Raw genomic sequence first — 13,631 nt, forward strand, 5'->3', positions numbered from 1 at the left:
GTTCTTGTGATCATTTTGACCCCACGGGGTGAGATCTTGCGTGGAGCCCCAGATCGAGGGAGATTATCAGTGGTCTTGTATGTCTTCCATTTTCTAATAATTGCTCCCACAGTTGATTTCTTCACACCAAGCTGCTTACCTATTGCAGATTCAGTCTTCCCAGCCTGGTGCAGGTCTACAATTTTGTTTCTGGTGTCCTTTGACAGCTCTTTGGTCTTGGCCATAGTGAAGTTTGGAGTGTGACTGTTTGAGGTTGTGGACAGGTTTCTTTTATACTGATAACGAGTTCAAACAGTTGCCATTAATACAGTTAACAAGTGGAGGACAGAGGAGGCTCTTAAAGAAGAAGTTACAGGTCTGTGAGAGACAGAAATCTTGTTTGTTTGTAGGTGACCGAGGAATTTACCAATTAATTCATTAAAAATCAGACAATGTGATTTTCTGGATTTTTTCTTCTCATTTTGTCTCTCATAGTTGAGGTATACCTAGGATGAAAATTACAGGCCTCTCTCATCTTTTTAAGTGGGAGAACTTGCATAATTGGTGGCTGACTAAATACTTTTTTTCCCCACTGTATGTTTAAAACTGGAGGTGACGCATCAGTTTGTTTAACCCAAAGCATTGCTGCTTTTTTTGCATAATGTCACTACAAATACATTTAACAGAAAATGCAGGCTGCTGTTTATTTGTGTCGCCCTGCGGTTTACTTGCTCACACTGCAGCACGTTGAGAAAAGCGTCAGATGTTTTCACAAAGCACAACGGTTATAATAAACAAACTATCTCACACAAATGTGGCTTTATAGCTGGAAGTAGCTGATACCAAACAAAAGATAAATGTTGGGGATGCACGTACCTGTTCCAGCCATGGCACTATACAGGCATTGTGAAACAGATGATTGCAAGGCAGCTGTCTAACATTCTCCTCCACGCTGTAGTCTTCTTTGCACACAGGGCACTCTAAACAAGCACCTGCACAAACAGAAAACCACATGTCATCGGTCTGTCCGTGTGAGATAACCGCCATCGAAAGAATTGGTCACACTGGCTCTGTGTATCTGAATTCAGGCAGTGTTGCAAAGATTAAATTCAAGTTCTTCAGAAGCACTCACAAGAAGAACTACACATATAAATACAAATAAATGCAGAATTCATCCCACTTTAGTCTGTCTGTTGGGATAATGATATGCAATGAAAAAAGGAAATTGTAAGAGTCACCTTTTGTTGTTAGCCTTGTTCTCGTTATAGAGAAAATACCGTTATTGAAAAGCTGACAGCCTGTGCCAGTCCAATACGAAAAACTACACTGATCATAGGGAGAATTTTTCTGTTTCGTTCTGGCAGATTGGTCAAAAAAGCTGTTGCAGGATGGTTGAGAGATAATTACTGTGTATCAATTTGGATACTTCTGTACACTTCCATGTAGTACATTGTGTGCACTTTGTACTTGCGTGGGTAGAGTTAGCATTTCGACAGGGTAATGCAGGGTATCCGTGTTGATTGTCTAAACCACGATTCTGGAAATATCTGCCGGCTCGTTTGCTCACTTGACAATTGTAAAAAACTGAGTGCAGTGTTTACAGCTTTCTTAAGTTTAATGGTCCCTCCCCTTCAGACTAAAAGGCTACAATTAATGAAGAGAAATGCCAGTGTTCCACGTCCTCTTTTTGGCTATTATTATTATTGCACCATCCTCACAGTGATCTGCATTTAGCAATACGTGCCATTGTGAAGTTATTTTACTTAGCTTGTCTAAATAAGGTAGGATAGGAATGTAGACACAGCACATGAGCGAGTAACTGTAAGAGAGAGAGACGTGGACTTACCCACATGTTCCTCTGTGATGGTCACTGTGGGTAAACTCTTTATCCGTTCCCTGTCTGCAGGAGGCGGGCCCGTGTTTTCAAACTGGTTCAATAACTACAAGGGAAAAAAGCATTATCGCAATGGATGTGAAATCAACTGCATGACAACAAGGCTGTTCTGTGAATGACAACTTTTAGACATCCACTATCAAAAAAAATATCAATATCAACCTAACATACTGTAGGAGCCAATTAACACTGTGGGTATAAAGGTAGGAACCTATGTTTGTTGGTGAGAGGTTCCGCCGGAAGGCCATACAGTTTTTGACTATATGTAGAGGCTAAGCCAACGCTTTAAGCCTCTGAGGATCCGCTTTTGTTTGTAATTGACGCACACAAAGTTTGCTACCGAATAAAAGTCAGAAACAAAGTTTCCAGTTCTAAAAAGTCCATTTATTTCCCTTTTTACCGGTTTCTTTCCATCATTCACCACACACGGAGAACACACACACACGGACGACACACGGAGAACACACACACACGGAGCACACATACAAACACGGGATTACAAACAAGCAAAAGGTATTGTGTAAACCATAATATCGTGTGGTGAATGATGGAAATAAACCAGTAAAAAGGGAACTGATAGAATTGGAGCATAAAATTGAGGTGCTTTTGCTACTTCAGCATAGGGGATTGGGATGTTTATTGAATTTCGGCTTTCAAATGAGTTACCTTCGAAACACCGCTCACTGCTGCTGCTGCTTGCCTTTGTCTGTGTCTGCGTTCTTCGCACCTGCCTGTAATCTGAGAAGGTCCCTCTCTGGCTTTGATTAAAAAAAGGCCGATACCGATAATCTGTAAAATGCGGAATATCGGCCTCGATAATCGGTCGGCCCCTAATGTATTCAAATAATAAGTATGATATTATAAATAGTACTATTTTGGGAGCTCTTGAAAATGTTTTTCAGACACTGTTGCCGCCAAACTGATATTCAGTATTTTCTCCACTGTCATGACAAAAAAAATGGTATAAAACCCTTTTTATACCTGTGTAATGATAGCATCAAGTCCATTGGCTCCCCACGCGTAATCCATTGGATTAGAATGTAGCATACCCCTGCAAGACAAGGAAGTAGTGAACTACAGATATATATATTTTTTTTAAATCAATAATATAAAACAAGTTAACAAAAGTGCATCAAAGTTACTGAGAGTTACACTTACCATGGTCCCATCCCCATATTTGGCATGGCGGTAGGTGCTATTATTCCATTTACTAACTGCTGAATAATCCTGTAACCGGAAAAAAACAACACTTTCAACACCTGAAGAAATTCCAATTGTCTTCTTATCTAAATTGCACATATGGAACATCTTTGTATCTAACTATCTATTAATAGTTTTACGATCATAACAATACATTAATACTCTATACAAATGGTACTACTGGATATGTGCCATTTGTTCTTTATAGGAATAGTAGTTCTTTGTTTTTAAAATGGTAATACTAGATAATAGGCTAATATAGTACTACGAAGAATAACATAACTGTTGTTAAGGAAGGTTCTCCATGTTAAATGCATCTAAATGTATAATGTCACCATATTCTAAAACTGGAAATAATGGTGTTTAATCTAGTTTACATAACATATAAAGCACGCATTACACATTAGCAGCTAATGTTTTCCTGTATTCTCCCTAGTCCCAAAACAACCTACAATACACACTACTGCTGAAAAAGTCTCACCCCTCTAATGTGGGCACTCCTTCATGGCGCGTACCCTGTCTTCGAGGAACATGTCGACCCCGCGGTTGCCGTGCACTGTATCGTTGCCGCGATGCCATTTCCCTTTCCCTCCTGTTTTCTGTCTCTCTGTTGTCCTCTGTGGGTAGCCGCGTTCGAAGGTCGAAGTTTTCATCGAAAATCCCAAGTGCAAATGGACCGTACCCAGAGGGGAATGTGAACAATTGTTGGTGATCCATGCTCTAGAAGAGAAGACAGAGGCAATGTCAAAACACAGTGCAGGGCGATTATGTATCCTGGACCAGCTGATTCAACAACTCACACTGACCTCAAAGGCTGGGCGGTTCTGATCGCTGCTGGAGGACGTGGATGCGGACCCATTATCAGTACTGCATAAATACAGATGAGGAGTGGGGAAGAAAGTACAACGCTAAGACTCAGAAATATACTTTATACTAATCAAATTCGTGAGACACACAATTATCAGCCATACCTTCTTTCCTCAGAAAGCTCCTCAATGAAACCTGAATCACAGCGTGGACAGGTGTAGTCCTAACGTGAAAATACAAATGTAAATATTAGGAATGTACACAACATAACTGTTATTAGATAGAACTAACCAAAACGTGCACCTTTATTCAACAGCTCAGCATAAAAGGCTATCCTTATTATGGTTATAACAGTTAGAGAAGTGCTAATTCAACTTAATAGTCATTTTAAAGAATCTGTGTGCTGCTTATGAATTGTATGTTGTTATACTGAGAGGTGTTTATAATATTTAATCTACCATAACTGATATAAATGGGGTTGACAAAATAGTAAATATATGTTTCAGTATTTGGCAGTAATGACGCCCCAAAATACTATACTACACACTTAGGAAATATCTTGTATTAGACTGCAGTTGTATGTAGGTGAACACATAAGATAATAAAATGGCAACTGATTATATTATATTCAAAACATTTCAAATACATACTTTCCTATAAACATGTGTCTCTGTGAAGTGCAGACAATGCCTATGTTTAGGTTAAGAATGATGGCCACATTTCCAGATGACTCACTGACAATACATTAAGTGACATGCTGTTAATAACACATTGTGAGCACTTCTAATTAATAAATACAATATGGTGACATTGTGTTGTCACACAGGTAAACAGCTGACGTACTGCCAATAAAGATACTGTTACTGTAACATTCAAGAAGCTTCCCATGAATGGCTGTGTTACTACTGCAGCAGCAATACTGACTGACTGAGACTAGATAGGGCAGCTATTGTGAAAAATGTACTTATATTTGAGGGACAACCATAATAAACAGAGCAAGACTTATGTGAAAGACATTTAAATGAAACGTGTTTTATTACCAGCCTGAACATCATAACATCGAAACCAAAACGTCCTGTAAGATGTGATTGAGAAAGTGAATCTACACTTACTTCTGTTAGCTAGCAAGGTGCTAAAGTAAAACGCTACAAATATGTTCAGCTGTTATGAGTGGGATCTAGCTGATCTTAACAATACCACCATATAGCTGAAAGGATGTGTTTAAAAAACACAAGATTAAACGTGAGTGTACCACCAACTAAATTACAACCACTTCACTGTCACTCTGGACCGTTGTTTTCTATGGGGCTAGCTAACTAGCGTAGCTAAACAGCAGCATTGGGTCTATTTGACTGGTTGTCCGCAACAAACACATACAACCACACAAATATAATTTCTCACTAGTGGAGCAGGTATATGGGGCCTTACCGGTAGGCGCGGGCTGATTTCTGCGGAACACCGGTGACAAAAAAACCGGCAGGGCCGTGGGGGAGCTTCAGCCATTTCTAAGCAGGAGGCTAGTTCGTAGGATACGGACGGATAGCAACAAGGGACAACTAAACCTGACTCTTGCAGCGGAAAAATACGTTATGTTAACCATGGCAGGAAGAAAGAATTATCGAGGAAAATACTTCCGGTTTAAAATTGCTTTAAAAAATAAAATTATGTAAATAAAAGAAAATGTGTCCTTTAGAGCTGAAATTATAGAGATTATAATGGAATAGTAGAGTCTAATGATATAACTATGTAAAAATAGTCAGTAGTTTAGTCAGTGTCGTTGGACTCGTGTGGATTGTAGAGATCCTTGTCTCGATGCTTTTAATCTGGTACATTTACGACCGGAAGTTTTGTTTTAGTCAGAGGATTCAGCTTTACCAAAGAGCTAGGACTGTAGCAGCGAAAGGCCTTTTTGTAGTACGTGAGCGTATTTTCCCAAATATATTTGTTCTCCAGCTACGACCATGGAACCTGGCGATGCAGGTACATCTTAACTGTGAATATCACTGTGATGCTTACGCTTACTATGTAGCAGCTGCCCTTATTAAACACTTACGTTAGCCAGGTTAGCTGTTAGCTGTAGCAGTATAAACGCTTGCTTCCTGGCGTAATCATTGAAAACCATTGGCTAGCTGTCGGGTAACATAAACTGGGAAACGTTACGAATCATAAGACATATTGAAATATGTGTACGTAACTAATACGACACTAATATATCTACTTAGTTTTGCAACATTTAGTATCTACATTTAATATGATAACATCGCTTTCCCTAGTTCATATCAGCTTTAAAGTTGTATGTTTTTTATTTGTTAAAAACAAAGCTTTCCTGTATGCTAGTCTGCAATACAAACGTTGAAGAATACTATTACTTAGTAATATCCAGTAATAAAATAAAGTAAATTGTTCTCTATTATCAAAGTGCATTTTGTTATATCTTGTTTTTTATTTAGGTACAATTTGCATTTTCCTTTGCAACCCTGTGTCGTATAATAAATGATCCAAAACCCTTATGACCTTGAATTGGGTCAAATTTCACAGGATACATATACAAAAATATCACTACTACATGTGCTCTCTGAACCGCCAGCTGTTTAACAAGCCTTTTGGTGTGCTGATCTATGATTTTTTTTAAGGTCGAGGAGGATGGAGGTCCAAGCCTATCCAGCCACAGAAAAGCAAGATGAATATGAATATTCTCCGTCAAGAGAAGCTGATAGCTCAGAAGAAGAAGGAGATTGAGGCCAGATTGGCAGAAAAGGCAAAAGTGACCGTGCAAACACCAAGCAAACCCCTGCCTCAAAGGTAACAATATAATTACAACTTGTTAAAATGTTGTACATGTTTTGCTGAAATACAATGTACTTTCTTCACTAGATATATATCTCATAATTCGACCCGTGTCTTGTTCAGGCATTGGCTTGAATCATAACAAATGTTGTTTTGCCCAAAATGCTAACTTATATTTACGTTAAAAGTTCATCTTTGGGTGATAACTTAAAGAGTTTAACAGAATACATGATAGTATAACTGTTTGATGATATCGATTTATCTAAAGTTTCCATCCTAGATTTTCACCACACATTAAGTACAGTGTTTATATCTAGTGCTTCCAGTCAGTTTTGTTATATCTGAAGGCTTATTGAAACCATCTTTGGCCTGACATTTCATCCATTCTCTTCCCAAAGTTTCCCCATCCTTCAAGGACCTTCCTCAAACAAGTTTGTAAATGATGGAAGCTTCCTACAGCAGTTCATAAGGATGCATAAGGACAAACCAAACAGTGGTGAGTACTTTGATCTGCATAGTTCTGACCAAAACGTTTCTGTTATGTGTTTATCTTATCCTTATCAAAAGTAATGCATTACTGTAATGTTCTATGATGAAACCTACACAACAACAGGAATGCTGGAACGCAGTATCTAGAATGTATTGTATTGTAAATGTATTGTTTTGTCTTCTCTAAGACACTGATTAACTTCAGTCGGTCTGCTATAAGTCCTTAACAGCTTTACAGTTTGTTTTAAAGAGGACATCCTGACCCAATACAATTTGATTCCAATAGGGACCACTGACATTACCTTGCATTACTTACTTACATTTGTTACTTGTCAAATGTTCTGGTTGATAAACAATTCTTACATGTTTTAAAAATAATACAAAATAATGCATTTTAAATGAAGGTTCTGATTATTTTTTAAGTTGTCCTGTTTCCTACTCTTTGTTCAGGTCCTACCAGTGATACCAAAACTCCAACAACCTCGACTTCATCGCCAGCAGGAAACGCACTGCAGAAAAAGAGCATTCTTGTTGGCAAGCGGCCTGGCCTTGGAGTCAGTAGCATGCTTAGTCAGTTTAAAAACTACTCCCACTCAAAGAAGAATCCTGTTCTTAGCCAGAGGCCAAGTGTATTTTGTTCTCCTGATGAGGATGATGAGGAGGAAGAGGAGGATTACTCTAGATACTTAGAAATGAAAGGTAATTCAAGGCCTTTTTCTCTGGACAACTCTATTGCTTGGTAATTTCAAAGCATCTTCTGCATACTCCAGTGCCTTTTTACTGGCATTTTATCATGGGTGCCCTTAGAGTAAATGTACTGATAGCCTGCTTAAAGTCTCCCCCCCAGAGGATTCAGACACCAGACTCATTATCGACAAGATGGCCTCTTTTGTGGCAGAGGGAGGAGCTGAGCTGGAGAGAAAGGCCAAGGAAGACTACAAGGACAATCCTATTTTCTCGTAAGTTTGAAGGACAGTGAAGCTGACCCAGATGTATTTACGTGTAAAGTATTTTTAAACTAACCTGCTTCCAAATGTTATCTTTGCCTTTCAGATTTTTATATGATAAGAGCAGCATGGAGTTTCTCTACTACAAAAACAGAGTTGCCGAATTGAGAAGAGATTTGCTAGGACCTGGTAACGCGTCGGATAATGGTAAGAGAGCTACACTTTAGCCAGTCAATTAACATATACACTCATTTGTCCACATTTTTCACCCCTATGTTTTGCCTAATTGAGTCCTATTAAGGATTTAAAATTAGAGTACATGTTATGGTTTGAAATTGTGCACAACATTATACATGCAGAGAAGTTTCACTGGTCTTCATTTGTTCCAGTAAAAGCCTTACATCATTACAGTTCCCTATTCACCACCCCCTTCCCCCTTGCCCCTCCCTCCTCTTCTTATCCCCTATTGGCTCTAGACTGCTGGTGTGTGAGGGCTAGTTGAGTACGGTACACTAGTAGAGAGTGAGTTGAGTCCCAGTACTGATAGGCTGCTTAAAGTCTCCCCCCCAGTGGACGCGGAAACCCAGCAGTTGGCTGAGAAGCTGGCCAGGTTTGTGGCGGAGGGCGGCCCCGAAGTGGAAGCCATCGCTGCTGAGCGTAACCGGGAAAACCCCGCCTTCAGGTCAGTCAACATATATGTGTCACTGTGTTTTTTATGCTTTGTGTTTTTCTTACAAACCTGCTTTTACACATAATATCTTCTGTCCCTCCCTCAGTTTTTTATATGACTATCGAAGTCCAGCCCACCGCCTCTACAAAGAGAAACTGCAGGAGTATCGTGCTGCAGCCTCGCAGAGCTCCTCCCCTCCAGCAGCAGAGTCGGGGACAGATCTTCAGCGGCCGTCTGCTCCAGCTTTTTATGGAAACCCTCCACATCTGAACTCGGCTTCTCAACCCCACACTCAGGAGGCAGGAACTCCGCCCGTGAAACGAAAGAGAAAGAGTCGATGGGGGTCTGAGGACGACAAAGTGGAGATGCACATTCCTCCCGTCAATATTCCTCAGTGCATTCCTGTTGCAGACCCTGACATGCCATGTCTCTCTGGTGCGTGACCCTGTCTATTTACATTCTACATACCATTGTCCTTATATTTTCCAACCCATACATGCTTATATCAATATGCATATAAGATAATTTAAATATTTTCCCTAAATTGGTACTTCTATTGTTATACATTTTTATAAAATTGCGCAAAGCATTGATTTTAATATCATATTTGTAATGTACTATTTCAGCCACTATATCAGCTGACCTAATAATACATTTTGTGAATATATAAGTTTGTGGTAACTTGTGTTTCAGTCCAGGATCTGATGGGTCTTGGTTACAAGAAGGGGAAGCCTCAGGGTCTGGTGGGAGTGACAGAACTATCTGATGACCAGAAGATACAAATCAAAGAACAACAAGATGTATGAACGTCTATGTAAATCTACATCCCTGCGTTTTTTAAATATACTTACACCCATCACAAACATTTTTTATTGAACGTCTGTCTATTGCTTTGACTTAATGTGTCTTTTATAAAAGTGGAATAGCATGTTGATGACTGGCGGATCACGCCATGAATTCCTGATTATAAGTCTATGTAATCTGTTAACTGTGGGTGTGTGTCATGTTTTCCTACGCGCTGTAGATGCAAGAGATATACGACATGATCATGAAGCACAAGCGTGCGATGGCGGAGATGCAGATAGTGTGGGAGAAGGCCATCAGAGAGCACCAACATGAATACGACAGTGATGAAGAAGTGGACCAGAATGCAGGCACCTGGGAGCATAACCTACGTAAACAGGAAATGGAGAAGACCCGTGGTAAGGCTGACTATCAGTAGGAAAAATGTTTTACTTCTGCATCAGCAGCAACTGTTAGTTTTTAAAATCAGTTCTCATCGAGGCGAAGTTATCAACTGTTGCTGTAAAAAAGCATCTTGTCTGTACTTTTCCAGAGTGGGCAGAATCTCTGACAGATTTGGGTAAAGGGAAACATTTTATTGGTGACTTCCTGCCCCCTGAGGAACTGGATAAGTTCATGGAGACCTTCAAGGCACTCAAGGTAAGTCTTTCTCTAAATTCACTTGTTCTCTAGCCTCATAGGGAAGGATTTGGCTGCTGTGAAACTATGAAATACTTGCCTTTATCCTCTAATTTCACTTTTATAGGTAAATTAAGTCAACTTCTTAATTGAGTCACAGATTAAAGCACCAAACTAATGTAAATACTTGTTTTTTCAGGCCTCATGCTGATCATTAAGGGGTTTTGAATGTGTAATTTTAGGAGGTGTTTTGTATTCAGAGAAAATAGTTCACCTATTCTCTGCAGGATCTCTTCTGAGTTTTATAAAAGGTTTCATATATCTTTGGTGTAACCTGTAGTAGCTTTTCTCTGTTAAATTAAAAGAGCCATACACAGTTTAGTAGAATCTGTTAGAAATTCTTGTAAACAGGATTGTAATCATCCGTCCATGCCTCTGTTTTCAAGCTGCTTATCCAGGTCAGGGGCACTGTGCTAACAGCCAGCAGAGAAACACAGACGTCCCTTTCCCCTGCACATTCCTCTAGTTCCTCCTGAGAGATCCCCAGGAGGAGACTGTAATTTCCAATTGTTTATTTGAAAGTATTTTTGGCATTGTTGTTGGAACCACACTTTTCTAAATCCTTGAAGATTAAAAGTTGAAAAACAGAGTACGTTAAAAAAATAAAACGATAGAAAGTTATTGGAAAGTCAGTGTAAGACCCAGAATGTGTGTTCAGACCATTTTTAATGTAATGGCCAATGTAGACAAATGATTTCTGTACAAAAATATTTAAGGTTAGGTTATATTTAATAAAGACCACCAGTGGTGAGTTATGTGGAGACACACCAACCCTGCTGAACAGACTCGGATGACGGGCAGTGTTAAATCAGATAAATAATGGAAGATGTTGCCATTCCTGTGTTGAATAAGTAATCTCCTCATCCTCCTTTTATTTTAAGAATGAGACAAAATGGTTTCGGAGACGGTGGTTGGCGTGAATGAAGACGTTTTTTATTTTTGACTTGCAGGAGGGCCGTGACCCAGACCTCTCAGAGTACAAAGAGTTTAAGTTGACGGTGGAGAATCTTGGTTTCCGGATGCTTATGAAGATGGGATGGAAGGAAGGAGACGGCCTGGGCAGTGATGGACAGGGCATCAGGGCTCCTGTCAACAAGTGAGCATTCATCTTCTGTCCGCTCGCTTTCATTGCATGTCTTCTTTATTCAGGAGTACAGCGGTAAATGAAATCTAAAGCATTAAACATACATTTTTCTAGTTTCCTAAAATAATGACAATCAACAAGACAACAGAAACAGTACAAGTGTTTATTCCCACTAACAATATGTCTTTTTTGACTGTAAAAACATTGTTTGTGAGACTTATAAACAAACAAATTAAGCTCTGAAGTTACCGTACATGCATAAGAAATTAAACGAATCATTCTCTCTGTCCTCCTCTAGGGGAACCACGGCTGCCAACGGGGCCGGCTTTGGAGTTGACCGTCCCTCTGTGCTCAGCAGAAATGACGATGAATACGATGCTTTTAGGAAGAGGATGATGCTTGCTTACCGCTTCAGGCCCAACCCACTGGTAACTTCTTACGCTTTTCTGTTTGTTCTAATAGCATTCTCTGAATATGTGTTACATTTAATTATGCCTGTAGAAAAGAACATCCTCATTGAATTTAAGTATATGCTATAGAAACTTAATGTGGCCAAACCATAACATTTGAATTTAATCACTTTCTTTTTTGTTTCCACAGAATAACCCACGACGACCATATTACTGATGTAAAGGGCTGTTTATGTATTTGCTTGTTCTTGTTTATTATAACTTAAAAGCCGGTTTCTTTAACTGCCACAGCTCGAGAAATGGACACTGTTGCACAGTAGACTTTTTTAAATTTGAAGTGTGTGACAAGTAGAAAGATTGTTATACTGTCAAGAAGATTGGTATATTGTTTTAAGGTTTTGTTAAAAAAAAGAAGAAATGTTTTTTTCTTTAAATAACTATTCACCTTTTTTGTTACATTTCAATTTAATACTGTAAAGACGTAACATATACTTGCATCGTCTGACTTCCAGAAGGATTTTCTCACTTCAGTTTGTGTTACCATTGTGTTGTTCACTTCAGAGCTTGACTTGACTTTGCATTCCCAACTATATTACACTGTTCTGCTGTAGTACACAATCTTTTGTATGCATTTTTGATTGCCTTTGATGTCTCTCACTGTGCTATAACTAATCTCTGAATCGTGTCATATGCTCCAGTGTTCACAATAAAAAGAGAAGTCCACTTACTGAAATGTAGAGTTGTCCCAGTTCGGTATTTCTTTACTTATCTTTTATTCAGTGTTCATTTGATGGTACACCTTTGTGTGCTAAGTGCAGGTATGTTTTCATGTTGATAAGTGCCATCAGTATTAATTGGTCTATGGCTCTAAACAGCAGGGAGCCATAGAGTGAAGTTGACCAGGTTTAAGCATCCAGCAGTGAAGAGGAGGATGACGGATCAGTGAAATCAGACCTTCAGTTTGGCATTCCCCAGGGGTTTTTACACAGGTTAAATATAACTCAGAAATCCCAGCTAAGCAAGAGACACTGGTGGCGGCCACAGTATCAATCAGTGGCAACTTAAGGCATATTAAAAGGTAACCCAAGGCGTGGGTTATTTAATGGCATGGTGAAGCTTTGAGATGAGGTGCAGCTTACTATCATTCTCATTGTCCATTAATTGTTTGGTTTATACATTCATTTTTAAAACTGAAAAATCTTTCTAGAGCTGTTTTTGATGTCTGAACTGAACCCTTTTTATAGTTATAAAACTGTCTGATACGACAAAAAATATAAACGAGCCGGAACCATGGGAAAATAATGATTATCAAAACTGTTTATAACGAGTTATTATTTATGTATTTACAGTTTTGGGATTGGATCATGAACTGGACAGATACATATACATCTTATAATTTATATTATATTGTTTCTAGACTTTATATACAGTCTATAATCCGGAGCTATTCACAATACAATTAAGAGTGGAGTGGGACAGAACGAAATCACCTCAAATATTATTGTTTTATATTTCCACACATTGTTAAAGAACTAACGTTGCTGAAAGTTGTCAGGTTTGTATCCATCCTAAATTCTCAGAAATACCAATGAAATCAGTCTACTTTAAAAAAAATATAGAGTATAAATTGTACAGCCAGCTGGATTCTCCTCATTGTTGTTTTTTCTTCTTCCCTTTATTCAAGAAACTATGTACATCAAACATTACACACACAACACATTGAAATCAGGGGTAGGCTACAAATGTGCATACACATGAGTACACAAATAAATAAATATATAGGCATATATATATATAAAGACAATTGTGATAAAACAAAAGGTCAGATTTGAATTACAATATTTATCAAATACACATTTGGATCCTCCTCGATGTGTGGGAG

The 13,631-nt window shown here is 38.8% G+C and overlaps 2 protein-coding genes across 3 annotated transcripts in view; one reads left to right on the forward strand and one right to left on the reverse strand.

Annotated features, from left to right (window-relative positions):
* Nucleotides 1–5,446, reverse strand: part of rnf126 (ring finger protein 126) — a 7,643-nt gene extending 2,197 nt beyond the window's left edge. The window contains exons 1-8 of the mRNA XM_010775233.1: nt 5,309–5,446; nt 4,045–4,103; nt 3,880–3,940; nt 3,555–3,793; nt 3,032–3,100; nt 2,855–2,924; nt 1,826–1,919; nt 856–971 (exon numbers count right to left, since the gene is read on the reverse strand). Coding sequence (XP_010773535.1) covers nt 856–971; nt 1,826–1,919; nt 2,855–2,924; nt 3,032–3,100; nt 3,555–3,793; nt 3,880–3,940; nt 4,045–4,103; nt 5,309–5,383 — 783 coding nt within the window. The 5' untranslated portion in view covers nt 5,384–5,446. The remainder of the gene's footprint in view (nt 1–855; nt 972–1,825; nt 1,920–2,854; nt 2,925–3,031; nt 3,101–3,554; nt 3,794–3,879; nt 3,941–4,044; nt 4,104–5,308) is intronic.
* Nucleotides 5,447–5,738: 292 nt separating this feature from the next.
* Nucleotides 5,739–12,488, forward strand: sugp1 (SURP and G patch domain containing 1). Of its 2 annotated transcripts, XM_010775235.1 has the most exons (14): nt 5,739–5,860; nt 6,514–6,682; nt 7,066–7,163; nt 7,607–7,855; nt 7,992–8,115; nt 8,210–8,310; nt 8,662–8,785; nt 8,880–9,208; nt 9,467–9,573; nt 9,798–9,975; nt 10,110–10,216; nt 11,206–11,351; nt 11,638–11,767; nt 11,940–12,488. In XM_010775235.1, the coding sequence occupies exons 1-14, from the start codon at nt 5,842–5,844 to the stop codon at nt 11,964–11,966; spliced, it is 1,908 nt and encodes a 635-aa protein (XP_010773537.1). In that variant the 5' UTR covers nt 5,739–5,841; the 3' UTR covers nt 11,967–12,488. The 2 variants fall into 2 exon arrangements, with proteins under 2 accessions (XP_010773537.1, XP_010773538.1); XM_010775236.1 differs by lacking the exons at nt 11,638–11,767; nt 11,940–12,488 and adding an exon at nt 10,642–10,751 and having other exon boundaries at nt 11,206–11,294.
* The last annotated feature ends 1,143 nt before the right edge of the window (nt 12,489–13,631 follow it).

This window comes from Notothenia coriiceps, unplaced genomic scaffold (genome assembly GCF_000735185.1).
Source record: "Notothenia coriiceps isolate Sejong01 unplaced genomic scaffold, NC01 NC01_scaffold00015620, whole genome shotgun sequence".
In the NCBI taxonomy this organism is placed as follows: Eukaryota; Metazoa; Chordata; class Actinopteri; order Perciformes; family Nototheniidae; genus Notothenia; species Notothenia coriiceps.